The following is a 16,166-nucleotide window of genomic DNA, read 5'->3' on the forward strand; positions in this document are numbered from 1 at the left end:
TAATGCAGAAATCTAGAGGTAGGAACAAAGCACTGTGGGAAACAGATTTCTCCAAACAGGTCGAGTTGCATATAATTGTCAAAGTTTTTCTAATCAGGTAGAGGGATATCCCTTTGGACAACCCTGCTGAGGCATTTTGCTGGCAAACAAATACTGTACGTCACTTATTTTTAAAACAGTTTTTTCATGGTTTGAGAGAGAAGGCTACAATAGATTGGAATGGAGTAACATGTTATAATAATAATAATTTATTGACCCTGTGCACACAAAAACTCAATTCAAACTGTTCTTATGCAAATACAATGTAAGTGTTGTGTAATAACCATCCTGTATCAGGTCATGAAGACCTGTGAAGGCCTGCGTGTAGACTTTCAAGTCCTGTGTCTTTTCTGATATTGAGTTGCTAGCTACTTCTTTTCATCTGTCAGCAAGGATCTTCGCCTGCCTTGCTCAACTAAAGTCACTAACAAGGTGTCACAAATTCCTGAAGCCTTCAGATAAGATTTACAAGTTGATACTGCTATCTAAGTCATCAAAAAGTCAAGGCACTACAATGACAACTTTTTTTTGTTCAGTATACCTTGATCAACATCTCAATCAACTATGATAAACTTATTATGGAAACATTACAAGTTGACTTGCTATAGCTTACATTGGACAGGTATTTTTTTCACATTTTGCTATCCTATCCAAAAATAAGCATGTGTGCTAGTTCAGGCCAACTCATGTTTACCACTATGCTCACGTGGCTTACTCCTCTTGTTGATCCATATATCCTATAACGTACATATATTGTCACATATCCAAATATATATCATGGCGGTGTACTTCAGCCATCAGTGTTCTGCCCTGCAGGTCAGAGTCTAGACGCCAAACATCAATACTGTACATTCTGCATTCACATAATAATCTATTCCACATGAGTTGGCAGGCTGAAATAACTTTTTGATAGGTGTGACAAATTTTATGGTCTGCGAACAACAAAGTCTTAGGAAAATGTACAGTGATCTGTGATCCACTCGCCAGGAGTTGGCAGCTCTGGAAGCAGACCAGAGTGCTGACTGTCCAATTTGAGTCAACAGTTTTGTTCAGCTTGACTGAAAGGTACAACTGTATATCATCAGCATATCAACAGACAGGCAGTCCACTACTTGTTCTCTGATTCTATGATGAATGTAATGAAGGTAGCATATGGTTAAAAAAGCATGATGCTCCAAGAATTTAACCTTTAGTACCTTTAGCATAAACTCGGATATGCCAATCCACTGCCTCCATCTTTCAATTGGGATAAGATAGTATATAGTGCCAAATTCTACACTAAGCAACACTGACCCTGTTAAGTAGCATGAAGCATTATGGGTTGACCATTTTTAATTCTGATTTCTTTACTATGAAAGACTACATGACTCTGTCATACATTAACCTCTGTCAGACTGCATGCACTATACACATATGCTGGACTTTGATTCATGCTGCCATGTGTAAAGAGGACACTAACCTAGAAAAAAGGCTAGGAGTAAGCAAAAGAGCTGATTCTGTGGTATATGCTGTTCTCTGATAGGTTCATTGTGAAAAACATGTTGTTGAACTATGTCTCATGAAGTAATACATATAATGACCCAATAGGCTAGTAGCTTGGGTGGACAGTATCATGCTATCTCAAAACAACCAATCTTTGTAATGAGGTGTGTGTCTTGCTGTAAAACATAAATTGTGAATGGATCTGTAACTAAATCTCAGGTAATGCTCTCTCCAAATGTAATGTACATTGCATTTTGTAATTGTACTTCGATTCCCATCAAAAAGTGTTCTGTGTGTGTTTGTGTGTTTCATTCCTAAGTCCAGAGTGTTTACAGGCAAATTTTCTGCGACAGCACTTAGAGGACATCTGCATCTGTATTTGACAGGATCCTACAGCAGTTATAGTGTTATGCTGAAAAGAAGGCTCACGTTATTACTTTCCTTCATTCTTTTTGGCCGCTTGCATGGATGGTGCTTATCATTTAACTAAGAGCCCCAAGTGTATTCAGTGCTCATAGACATCAGAATTTGTTGTTGGTTGTTACGTTACTGCTGGACTGAGAGAGGGCCTACACCTGTTTTCCTACTTGTCTTGTTCAGCCGACAACCTCAAGATTTGCTTCCTTTGCGGATCATCAACAAACAACCAAACTTGAACAAGAACGTCTTCTAGGAAAACACTATTTGGGCTGGCCTCTGCTTGAACTAGTCTCTGCTGACGACCCACTGCCAGTCGGCCTATTTCTTTCCTTTTTCTTTCACACACATTATGTTAGAGAGGGACTGTAGTCTAGACACTGATAAATAGCTGACTCACAGTCAGAGAAACGTAACAGATGTATAAATCACAAACGCAACAGGTACAAACTATATAAGAAACAAAACAGACATTGTCATAGCTGTCCAATTCAAATTCTAATCCTGGCAGTGATGTCAAATAATCCCTCTGAATTTATCATTTTCCCAACAAACTGGCAATCATCTGTCATTTTATTTGTACCAAGGACAATAAATGAATTAACACTGTATCTTTTACTAACTAAATTATCTACTAAACACCACTTTTACAAAATATTTACTGAATGTATTGACTGATGAGCTTGTGTGTTATTGTTAAGCATTACGTAATACAATGGACAGCTCAGCCGAACACTTACATCTTGTTAAAGCTTTAATTTACAAGACTAATAAGAGTATTACATCAGTAATACAGTTATCTGAAATTAATCAACTTCCCTCCAGCTAATAATAATTGAGTTTTCCCCAGGCCATGGTATAATCAAAGATAAGATGTCATATTAGAAGCTAAAGCAACATATATGGGTCTGAATGAAAATACTGTACAAAAAAGTTAAGCAAATGTAATGGATAAAATTGATGAATTCATTATTTGATTATCCCTTAGGACACATATAATGTTTGATTTTACTGTCAACCTGTCAATCATACACAGTATTATAATATTTCTGCAGCTGTAACCAAAAACACAAATGATAAATATGCAGCTCCTCATTGATAGTCGAACTGAAAGGTGCATCATGCAAACATGAATGTATTGAACAATTCTTCACATTCATCAGCTTCATCTTAAATCTATAATGGTAGATATATACAGTGACACACAGCAATATATTGAAGAGTCTTTACATCTGTATGGCTTGTACACATAACGCCTGTAAAGTGATTAAAAACTCTTGGGGTAATTCTTAGCTCAAATATTGGGTAAGGACCCTCTCTTGGCTGAGAGGTCCATAAAGAGTATATTAGTTCAGTCTAACATTGGGATTTGTGCAGTGGCAACATGGTCAATGTCGTGGCTATTAGTCACATTCTTTGTATTGGACATTCCTGGATTCCTCTCATGAACTATGCAGCACATTGGCTTTAACAACCTAATGACATGCTGTGTGACAATGGGGTGCCTCTGCCCTTTCTGCATAGCAAGAAATTGGGTCAGGTGTGTTGGTTCATCACAGACTAATGGCCCCCTGCGTCCATGTCTACCATTTTGATGTGACCCGTGTGTGGTCTGTTTTTACTGCCCCTGGCTCCTTTTACTGTGGCTCTGTCTCCCCCTGGGTCTGTACTTAGCACTAAGAATAGACCTGTGGGTGTTGACAGGCTGTTGGCTTGTGTCTTACTGTGATGCTGCAGCGTATTGACTGGTTGATGTGCACTGCCATCTTCCACCTGCTCTACCACAAGACTTGTGGGCTCTAATGGCTTCAACTAGTTCTATGGCATAGACACTAGGAGGAAACTCGTGTAGGAGGAGCAATTGTTGCTTGTCTCTTACACTAAGACTAGCTTGTGCCAGTTAGCTTTGCCAGTATAGTGGCTAGTATAGTCACTGTGTGATTTTTCAGTAATGGTGAATGCATTGTTATTCTCCTCTAGCATAAAGTGACAAGAAGGTGACATAGAACATGGGTTATGCATTGTAACCCTTGTTCTATGGCTATAGGAGGCACTCCCTGTAGCCATGGAACTTGCGTTACAGGCAGAACTCTCTATCGTTTCTCCCATGTGGAAAAGGCTAAGCAAAACCTTTATTTAGGTCAGACTCCTTAGTTTGTCCCTGTATTGTTCATGTTGATGCTTTCGTTCTAAATGAACTCATTTTCTATCAACATTGCATCAAAACGCAATGGAAATATTTTGTTGATTACTGAAAAGCTGGGCTATTTGATTATAGATCTGTCACATTAGCTATGCAGGACAAATTACCATGCCAGTGTACTGAGTTGAAATGTAAGACTACAGTACCATGTTTTGGGGGGGGGGGTTACATTTGAAAAAGTGGGGGTTGTCTTATATTTGAACACTAGACAATTATGTGTTTACAACATCAGGAATTCTTCTTTAATAGAGAGATCATTGCATTAGGGGTTGTTTGTAGCCTTAATGTTGCTAGGCCTGCGAGTGTATTCAAGTTTGTTTACAGTGTGTCTTTTAGAGATAGTCATCTCTAAAAAGTGTAAAAAAAGAGAAACACATGCCAGAAGAAGTAAAGTTCACTTCAGGGGTAGACATAGTATTAGAAACAGCTTTCAATACAATACAATACAACAAACTAAAGCACCAAAAAAAAGGTATAAATTTGAATCAACACCTATGTCACTGTCTCAAAAAAAGAGAGAAAAAAAGATATATATCTAGGTGTACTGGCAACCTAATTCATACTTCATTGCAAAATTGATTAATTGTTTAATTTCTACGGCTGTGGATGTTTTTATGTTTATTTACATACAAAAACACTGGATTTAACAGATGTAAGAGAGAAAATACAGGTTGATTGAGAATCTCATGAGAATTAATTGAGGATTTTACACAGCTACTGCATCACCACCAAAATGTGTCCGTGCAATGATTATCATAGCTTCTAAACAAATCTAGGCAGGGTTGTTGGTCCTTTCCTGTATACTAATACAGAGTGCAAAGTCCTAAGTGAGTAAATATTTATTTCTAGCTCTGTAAGTGTTTGTAATGCCCTGAATTGCAAAATGAGATTAATCAATCCCAATTTAATACTTAAATGTGTTTTAAAAATTGATTTTTAGCTAGCACCAAATTCAGCAAAGAGTTTGTCCAGATCACCATAAGTTGTGTCAGTGCGTCATAACACTCAAGGATCTCATTAGTATCATTAAGACTGATGGGGACAACACAGTATGATGAATGAAAAGGAAGGCGCTGATGAGCAGCATCCTTATTGCAGTATCTTGGACCAATTTCGTCTCAATTATATGTCCAGCACAAATCCATTAATGTGAGTTAGAGGTTCCATGTACACACATCACTTTATGTATCTATATCAAAACATAAGGAGACTGAGGGAGTGTAATGGTTATTGAGAGATGCAAAGACGAAGAATTAAATCAAGAAAGTCTAGACCTACGGCGAAGAGAGAGAGAGACTAACAATGTGTGTGAAGAGGCAAAATGGGAAAGAAAGCAAAAAGGGAAAGGGAATGCAGAAAGCCCTTGGCCCCCTGCCTGCAATCTGCAATCTGCTGATGGCGAGGCTCGTGACGAGGAGGTGCACAGCGTCCATTTTTAGCGATGAGGTCATCTTTAATTAACAAAACAAAGAGAGTCAGCTGTGTCACTCCAATCTGTTATCTGCACCCATGCTCAAGGACACCGTTTATCTCCATATAATTCAATCTCTTTGAATGAGGGCTTATCGACGCATTGGGGGGCATTCTTGGTCTCAACCAATAATGGAGCTGTTACATAAACAGGGGAGGGGGATACCACCGACCCTGATCGCAGAAGAAAGCGGGACATGAGGAAAGTAGAGAGGTATGTGACAGATGAGGAGAGTGAAGCAGAAGAAGATCTACATGCCATGTATCCCAATAACCTGGCTGGGTGAGCTGGGAGGAGGAAACTGGAACTAAAATAAGGGCAAAGATCAAATGGCTAATCTGTTTCTCAGTCCAACAGTGCCAGCATGAGGTGACATCATTGATGTGTAACCCTCAGTGCTACTGCTGTCTGCTTCCCCCTTCCTCTACTCTATGTTTTGATCTCTCTTCCCTCTCCTCCTTGTCTTATCCTTTCTGCCCCTTTTTTCTCTGTTCTTCTCACTTCACTGTGCCTTTCCACATTTTCATGCAATCTCTTCTCACTTTCTTGTTCCTGCCAATCCTTGTAATTCTCCTGCTCTGTCCTGCCCTCGGTTGTTCTTGGTGCCACAGACTCAGGTGTCATACAGCGGTGATGCAACACAAAGAGACTCACAGGTTTTTAATTAGCATTAAGCGTGTGCATTTGTGCAAGAGTTGTGGGAAGCACAGTGCTACGCTGATGAGCACATTCACAAAAAAGTGTCACCTCAGCAGAACTGTGATTTAAGGACAAGCCACCCAAATTAGCAGCTGATGAGACAATAGAGGGATTATAAAAAATGTGATGATGGAACCCAGAAGCATTCTGAATTCAGCCAATAAGAGGTACTTTTGGTTAAGCCTTTCATTAGACAAATTTCATTACATTTTTGGCGCCTTCCATTTTTTTCTGGGAACCCCCAGTGAGAGACAGGAAACAGAGCTTAAGGATGTCTGACATTATAGTGTAGGTAAACCACTAATTATTCCCATATAGTCAAAATATAACTTGCATTCTCCTGCAAAACAATCTGCAGTGGATGCTGTGGTACCTTAGATGATTAAAATTTAAATTAAACCAGATGTTTCTTAGTATTGGCCTTGTTACAAATGCCTAATCAATAGATCCTTAAAGGGTCATATTTGAAATTCGATTGCAGGCTTTAAAGCACAGGTTCAAAGGACACAGCTTCAATGTCAATAAAGTATCATTTACACAACTTACAATGGCTAATTCTTTTGTTGCTTTGTCACTTGTTTTTCGGTGTTGCAGGTATCAAAGCTGCCTCTAGAGATTTTCTAGCATTGGTCCATTTTAATGCTCTTATCAAATTTCTTAATATCATCTGTGATTGTCAATATCTCCTTACATATCACAGCTGGTTTGACCTATTGTTGTAGAGGAATGCTGAGCCCCAGACTAATAAAGCAGCACTGCCTATCTAACTGGCTTCTCTGTGAATGCTGCCTCTGCCTTGGTGTGCCATCTAGAGGCCTGTTTGAGCCCCAGTGAAGTGGATCACTCATTTTAGCATATCTATCACTGATGTGACTGAAATCAGAGGTGGAGAAGAGACTTGTAAGAGAAACCTCACAAGGGTCCAAGGCCCTAAGGGAGGAAAAGTGGGAGTAATCCCAAAAGTGTGTTAAGTGTACATACAAAACTCCATATGGTGTTCTTATTGATTGTTAGCAGAAATGACAAGGGTAAAAAAGCAAAGAAAGAGAGCTTAATGTGGGACAGAGTAGTAGCTGTACATAATACTTTATGTGGACACTCCCGTCTGAAATGATACTTTTCAGTTATATTTTAATTCCAGCTAGTTTGACATGTTTGTATACTTTCCACCTCTGCCAATCTAGATGTAGCTTTCTGCGGCTGATACAATACACAATTAAATACTGATTACATATAGGGTTTCCAGAATATGATGCTTTTCCCTATAGCGTTGGTCACTTGGTTGAATCATATTTACAGGCAGACATACCACCAACAGGGTGTCATTTGACTTTTGCTTCATATCTTGAAACATGAGGAGTAGTAGACAGGAAGGGGTAATATAGGAGTAAATGATTCTGCAAAATATTTAAACACCACTGTTAACCAGGGCTGTAAAGCAGGGCACCAAAATTTAGATTTGAATTTGCTTGCCAATCGGAATAAGTTATCACATTTGGAGATTATATATGGGCATCAAATTTCACCTTTGCATCTGCTTTTTTTCTGCACTTGAGATGATTAACTGCAATCTAGGATGACCTCATCTTCACCTACACTTCATCACAATGAGTCAGTGCCCCTCTTGCCACACTGGCCTTATAGGAATAGATGATCCCTCTATGTCTGCTCTATCTGTACATGTGGCACCAGCAGCATTGTGCCCTTTTCTACGCTAACCCTCCGGACCAGGATCTCGGCAATAACAACAGTGTCTGCAATACCAACCCCCTCCTGCTGTTAGCTTTTGGTGACAACTGACAAGCCAGGGGGTGCCCCTGCTTCACCTGTTCTCGAATGCCAGCAACTGGAAATTATGCATCACTTGTGTCCTATATTGAGCACAGCCTCTGTGAGCTAACAGCTATGGTGAAATCAAAACAATTGGCTTATGATTGTATCTCACAAGCAGGACACTCTTCTTTCCATTCAAACACACTCCACAGTAAGTATAGTGCTTTTTTAGACTGCTATGTTCAGTCGATCACTTTTTGTACTGCTGTATCTTGCTTTACAGCATGTGGTTCCACAGCGCCCCTTCAGCACTAACTCCCCCAAACTAGATGATGGATTAATTGCACTCCCTCTCTCTATCTCTTTCTTTTAGTAGTTTTGTTTTATGTAATCAGGTGACTGTTATATATCAATTACTGTAATATCACAGTGTCCCCACCTTCAACTTTTCTGCAAGGATAGGTCGATTGTTCTGACCTGAGCCTCTCCATGGATCTGCCCTAGGTGTGCAGGGTCTGTCATGGTTGTGGGGTGTCTTACTGAGTGATAAGTGGACAGTGATAGCATCCCTGTGTGCTACAGGGTAAGGTTGAGTGTTGCTCTGTTGTTATCACAGTCAATCAAGTATTTCAGATGGGCTCTTTCTAATAGGAGTGAGTTGCCTTAGTGACGTTGTCTCTGTTTGATGGCAGGGTTTCCCCCTTTGCCCTCAAAGGCGGTATGGTTTTCCAAAGATGTTACAGGTAACCTTAGTTTGCAGAGATTTGCAGAGAAGCCAGCGTGCCGCATGAACGCATCGCTCGGATCTGTGCATCAAGCAAGTTGATTGGTTGATTCAATTCCTTTTGGGGAGAGGGATCAAACACAGATGAAGGCAAGTGTAAATATACTACATAGTATAAAAGTATATGAGCTATAAAAGTAAATCAAAAAACAGCCACATGGACATATCCGAGTGACCACCGTGCACATTTTTCTATGTGCAGTTTCTATGTGCACCCTATGTGAAATATACTCTTGTGCTCCATGGTCATTTTGGATTGACAAAAGAGGTAATTTCTCATTTCTCATTTCTCTGATTGGTTGGCATGTACTGTACATACTTTATGTAAAGGGCAAGGATCAGAGCAAAAAAAATCAAAAATATTTATAAATGACAGCCTTAGCAGTGCCTTACATTTTCCACAATGCACGCTGCTGCACACACATTATTTAAGACACCTATACCCTTCCCACCTTCTGTTGTATACTGTAGCTGATACTTCCAATTAATAGCAACATTTATAGTATCGAGATGGTGGTTCCAGCAATAGTAGTATTCAGGCAGTTGTCAGGAGGTAACAAAGTTGATCAGGGCCAGACCATGCACCTGCCTGCTCATATTCCTGGCAGAGGAGGCTTTCAAAGACAGAAGGGATATGTACCTGCTACTGACAAGAGATTTTCCTTTTTCTTTAAGTGCCAGTGAGCAGACAATTTTTGTGATTAACTGCTAATAAGCAATAAGATCAACTTTGGTGTATGTCAGAGTTATTGTGGGAGGACATAATACAAGTCAATAAATGAGAGCCTGTTGATACATTTTATCTGTTACGATTTGGTGCTGACAGCCTTGAAGTAATGATGGAAAACAAAACTAATAGAGAGGATTCTTTGTTGGCCTCAGGATTTTTGCTGTAATATCAAGCAACAGCTTTTCAATCCTTTTTTCCCCCCAAAAGGCATCTTTTTAATTCAAAATTGCTCTTGGAATGATAACTATATGTCAAGAAAGGTAAACAGTGATGAGGTGTTTCAGGGGCTGCATTGTCATAGTGTAATATTCTCTCTTCTTTACATGTGAGCTTTAAAACCATGTAAATATGGGTCCAGACCTGGGTGGTGGTGGGGCCACTGAAGGCTGCCAGGAGAGCATCATGTCCATATGAACAACAAGACCTATGAAGGGCTCAGCTGCTGTCTGTGCACATCAAAGCAGCATGGTTATCTCCCAGTCACTGCTGACCTCAGAAGAAGATTTGTGAGGGACCAGGGAGAAGCCTTTGAGGAAAGATGTCTTTTTTTTGTTCTAAGAGCACTGTAAGTGCGGTGATCTAAGGGGATTGGAGACAGGAGCCTTGTTGCTGATGGTTTGTACAGATGTGAGAGGGACAGGGTGGTGCTACAAAACAGCATGATCCCTCTGAAGCTTCCCTGATACACAAAAAAGATGGACAAAGACAAACTAAAAGAGACAGAGAATAGTGAGAGATGTCAACAAAGGATGTGAAAAGTGAAAAATGTTATCTAGTGCTGCCTGGTTTCAGAGGCCATATCAGTGAACGTGGATGGTTGCTTTAGCCATAATGGAAACAGCAAGTGGAAAAAAAGCAAGGTAACATCCTGACACATAAATCAGCTTTTTTATCTCATTTCGTTACCTTTTATAGCACCTTATTTTCTTGAATCAAGGGGAAGACAGGTAGAAATGTAAACTGCTCTGCACTGTGTCAACATGTTGCTGTCCTTTTCTTTGTTTACAGCCAAATGCAGAGCTATATTCAGTCAAACCTATGGCTGCAGAAAATGTGACTCTGATGTCATGAATGATGATGCATTTGTGTTTAGAGTCAGATGCAAGACAGAGGACACTGATCTAGAAAATGACAAATTGCAGGGAGAGGCCTCGGCAGCATTAGAAACAGTCAGTGAGCTAACACGGTTGATCCTTACACCACCCACCAGAATGATGGAGGGTTTATAACTTAAGAGGGCACTTCCAAACAACACACTCAAACTTTGACATGACTTTTCCACTCAGCACTGATGCCCAATGCCAGAAAATGCGCAGCCCTATGCTATGTTATGCGCAATATAATTTCCAGGGTTTACGTCAAGCAAGAGGGAGTCACATTTGCTACATTTATGGATATTAGCTTAGAAGAAGAAACCATTCACTGTCAAGATACTCAAGGACTCTATGATTGCATCCATTCATGCAGGAAGCTGTTACGGATGAAAAACACGAGTCAAAAGGGTGGCATATTACATCATTTGAATCAGCTTATTAACATGGATAAAACTCTCTATCCAGCTTGTGGAAAAACTCACTGCAATGCAAAAACAGATACACCTCCTCATGTGTAGTGATAACTGAAATGACGACGTGGGTTTTGGTGGTTTTACAAAAAAATTTACCCCCATGTATCCCCATGGAGGTGATGACATTTGTAAATGACTCTTACTCTGCTAATGTTGCTAGGGATTTTTCTACATCAATTTAATCAGTAAAGATACACCAACATATACAATAGTTAACTAATAAATACAGTATATGACTCGATGTAGGCATTTGGGTGTCACTAAACTAGATTGTTTGTTTTCATAAGTGCATATCTCAATTAAAAATGTGAAATTCAATTGATAATAAATTATCAGTTGATGTTTACCTTTAATCCATTTTAAATTAGGCTGCTTGGATAGCTCTGAAAAAAAGTAACAGCATGATAATGGCAGGTAGCAGACAGAGTTTTCCTAATGAGCTAAATTACTGGAATCAAGTCCCCCTTGCAATTACAGAAGCCAAATCTGCAGAAATCTTTAAGCCAAAAAAAAAAAAAAAAATCAAGATATATCTATTCTCATTTTCAATTGATTGACTTTAACAATGTGCCGCTCAGGAGGGATACAGTCTCGTCTCCTATTCTAGTCCAGACAGCACTGACATAGAAATATGGCTTCGGGAACCCATTGAGAGCTGCATCCAAGTGTCTGCGTCTCCACATTCACTCTGTGAGTGTACACATTGCTGAATGTGTGTGCTCTGGGTGTGTGACTCATGCTCAGCATGGCTGAGTGTCTGTGTGTAGCTGTCTGTTTATCTTTCCTCTCTCTCAGACACCAGCCCGAAGCAGTGTTTCAACTTGGCAATGGATGCGGATGCAGCCTCCAGCCTCGGTGGATGCCTGGGCTGGTTGAATTCCATCCCCTGGATGCAGGTGCTGCCCTTACTGTTGACGATGCCCACGATGGTCAAAGTCCTGTCACTCCACCACCCCATGTTTGTCTATGTCTCATCTGCCCTCTGATTTCAGTGGCTCTGTCCATGTCATTGTCCTTTTTGCTGGTTTGTCCCAGCACATATTGCGGCATGAGTATCTCTTTTTGATTTTGATTTTTTTTTTTTTTTTTTTTTAGCTATTTGGTGTGCTTTTATGTCCTTTCAATATGATAATTAATTTTATGCTTTGATTGATTGTTGTATATGTCTGAAAGATATTGTTTGTACTTCTGTGATTAGCTGTCAGTACTTCTGGCATTCTAATGTCCGTAATAATTGCCCTTATTTTATACGATAATTTATTATTGACCATTATAATTTTCATTATCTTTTCATTTGTGACATCAAACTGGGTGGAAATTCAAATTGTTCAAATTGTGCAGTTTGATCATGTAAAAACTTGACAAACGTGACAAAATTGAGGAGTACCATGTCTTTGCAGCACTTAATAACATCTCTGCAAAATCCACCCCATGTCTTGTTTTCCACAATATCCCCTCTTTAACACTGTATAAATGAATCTGAACACCTCACACTGCTCTATATTGCCAAGTATAAGCCTTGACTATCCAAATCCTTTGGATCAGGATTTTTCCCCTACGATTGTCTAGATTGTCAAATATGGTTTACTGTAAATCAGCCGAATAATCCTTTAGTGTGTACCCACCCTTAGATGTTAGCAGAAGAAGGCTTGACTGCAAGCTCACTGGTTCAAATCATCACACAGTCTTGGAAAATATGAACAGGGAAAAATGAAGGAGAAACACTTGCTTTCCAGAAAACCAACAAGATGCCCTCGAGCAAAGTATTTATCCCCAAACTGCTCCATTAGAGCTGCTCAGTGGCCAATGGTAGAAGACTGGTTTCACTGGCAGCTTACATAGGGGAAATGTATGTGTGTTTCTGTCTGCAAAAGTCAAAAGGAGAACTGCTGAGAAAAAAAGCAGTGAGGAATGATTGAGCTTGAGAGCATGAGATGAGTTTGCACCTTTGTATCCACAAGGTGAGCAGGGTGCAAGGCTAAACTGGACTTCTTATTTAGCTCAGCTTTTGGTGTCAGTATTCCATTTTCCTAGAAAGTGCCTCAAAGATGTTCCTTAAAAAAGAAGCCAGCAGTGGGTAGTACAAATCCAATAATTTCAAAATAAGTCAGAGTAAGTGTGAGAAAATGATACTTCTCAAACACTATACCCTTTTATTTGCTGAGTCCAGAGAACAAGATCTCATCATTTTAAGAGGCCCCTATTATTTCATAAATCTACCCCTGCAATCCTTTCCAAGTTTGTATCAGCAATATTGGAGAACAATGATGGTTTTTGAGTAGCTACAGTTTTCAGTATTTACAGTTAAAGTGGGAGCCATCCAGATGTGTGCCCATACAGTTCATGATACATTATGTTTCCACTGAAGGAGAAGCTATAGCCTGCCAGAGTTCCCTGTCAATTGACATTACCTACTCGTCACCCACAGGGTCATATACGTCCACACACATTCATTCTACACATGTAAATTATACACAAGTATCACAATGTCTTTCAATGCACTCAACTAAGTTAGCTTTTTCAAAACTCACCAAAGTTCTATTTCAATTTTGTCCACATACTCAAAGAAAGCTGGGAGAGTAAACAAGACAGACATGACTAACAGGGAGAGATAAAGAGAGACAGAAAAAGGAAGCGAATAAGACAAAAGACGAAGACAGTGACTTATAATCTGTATTACACTGTCTGTTATGACATGATTTATAGTGGTGACTGGCACATAGCAGAGTGAGTCACCCACACCATCTGCCCCTTCCTACCTCACCTCTGCCAGCATGCCTGTGTCTAGCTGTCTGTACGCTCTCCTTGCTTGCTGGTGCCCACGCTTCATCAGCACTCCTCTCAGGGGTGATGGATGGCCTGTCCATCCTTCCCAATGACTAAAGCCAGCTTCTTCCAGACCACCTAATTTCTCCAATATTATTAAATTCCTATCACCCCTCTTCTGACTCACCCCAGCCCCTCGTCACAACCATGACCACTTTCCTAGCCATACGGCACAATGGTCAGCACCATTTATGGCGCCTGATAAATTGCCCTGCGTCATCTTATCCCATCCTCAATCTAATCTCCCCCTTATGTTCGGTATCCAGACCAAAATTTTAACCACATTCCCTTCAATTATAACTTTAACTCTTCCCATTGTAAGTCATCCAATCAACTTATTAAATATTTTTATTTTATCCATCCTTGGCATTTAACTCCTATCTGCCCTTCTTATCATTACCATCTTCATCTCTTCAGCCTTTGGAAAGAATACTCTCATGGGGAGAAAAAGCAAACTAGGTTACACAACAAGCCTGAAAGAGAACTTAGTTATCTCTGATTCCATCTTGAAATAAAGCATGGTTCATCACTGATTTCCCAACAATACATCGACTGACACGGGCCTTCGGTTTCCCTACAATCAAGATCCGATCTCAAATGTCCCAGTGCAAAGTTATTAAGTAACTTCATGCATAGCTGATACTCTATTTATGTGAACACAGTTAACAATGTGATTTCCTCCTATTTCCAGTTGAAACGTGCAATGGAACACCAAATCTAATGAAACTTTCCCAAACTTAAAATAGTTACAAGGCTATCACAGCACTAATACAATTAAGAGTTCTAATCCACCTAATTCCAACATTCATGGACAGTAAAGGGATACCCATGAACATGGAGGAACATGCACCCTCCAAACATACCAACAGTGCTAATGACCATCACCCATGAGAGTTTATGAAACCACCAACCATATGATTAAAATACAGAAATTCTCTTTCTCAGTTCTTGTATTTGTATGTGTAAATATTTGTATACAACAATAATAATCACTCAAATAATGAAGACCAACATTAAGTAAGCTAAACAAAAAAATGGAAAAATGTAATCAGGATACAATTTTTTAAAGCACTGAGAAAAAAAGAATTTCATACCAACAGACAACCTGGCTTCATCACAACACTGTAATAGTATTTGAATCTATACAGTCACAAAAACCAAATCAACTCAAGCCTGGAATTTACTTTTTATACCTGTGTAGACCTCTGCCTCCAAGGGGTCCTCCACTCGTTTATGCTGGATGATGTAGTCAGAAATCTTGCAGCCAATCAGAGGCTCCACATCCATCCACTCCAGGGCCACCATCGTGCTCGAGGGCTCCAGGTAAGGGGCTAAGCGCAAACTAATGGTGCAACACAGAGAAGATAAGGAATAAGAAATGGAACAAGTATAAATAGTATATTTATATAGGCTACCACAACTGTTGCCCCCATCTGGAATTACAACTTAAATTGTGTGTATATATGTGTGTGTGTATGTGCGAAGTGGTAAAGTATGGGCCTGAACCTAGAAGGGACCCCATGAGGTTATTGTCCTGTTGGAGCAAAAACTGTCACACCTCTGCCTCTATCTCTTGGAACAGTAGGATGGCAGCAGCTTCTGACAAAACAGCATTCCGATGCCACCTGTTCTCCAGCAGTGTTCCCTGTGCAGTTTTCCCTCTTTAATCCTTCAAAAGAGATAAAAGAACAATATTTCCATTTTGCCTGCCCTCCAGCTGTGTCTGTGACAATGGCGTGAGAGAGGTAGGTCATCCCTCTTTCATAAAAATAATACCGCTCGGTTTCATCCTCATAGATAATAATAAGTACTGCAGGTTATTACCGGTCTAACACTCCAGCACTTGCCAGAGTTGGAGAGTTGGCTGCTGCAGTGACTCTTCCCTGGTCCTTTCGTGCCAGTAGGCATGGGCCCAGGGAGGGCCTGACAAAAACTCTGGTTGTGGCAGTAACATGCCCTTCCTCTCCAATTCCACAACCACAATCCACAAACAAAACAATATCAAAACTGCCATAATATCTCAAACAGCTTGTGCAATAATTGCGCAACATAATCCATGTCTCAACTGTCAATGCGTATATCCAAAAAAACACTATTTTTAACACCAGTATTTTAATTTTTTTAAGTATTTAGAAATTAATTTCCCGGTGTTCATAGAGCTGTAAATGTTCAAAC

At 39.8% G+C, this 16,166-nt stretch overlaps 1 protein-coding gene across 1 annotated transcript in view; it reads right to left on the reverse strand.

Moving 5' to 3' along the window:
• LOC121885546 (astrotactin-2-like) overlaps window positions 1-16,166 on the reverse strand; it is a 287,798-nt gene that overhangs the window by 26,138 nt on the left and 245,494 nt on the right. The window contains exon 19 of the mRNA XM_042395105.1: window positions 15,185-15,333. Coding sequence (XP_042251039.1) covers window positions 15,185-15,333 — 149 coding nt within the window. The remainder of the gene's footprint in view (window positions 1-15,184; window positions 15,334-16,166) is intronic.

This window comes from Thunnus maccoyii, chromosome 19, assembly GCF_910596095.1.
Source record: "Thunnus maccoyii chromosome 19, fThuMac1.1, whole genome shotgun sequence".
NCBI classification, from domain to species: Eukaryota; Metazoa; Chordata; class Actinopteri; order Scombriformes; family Scombridae; genus Thunnus; species Thunnus maccoyii.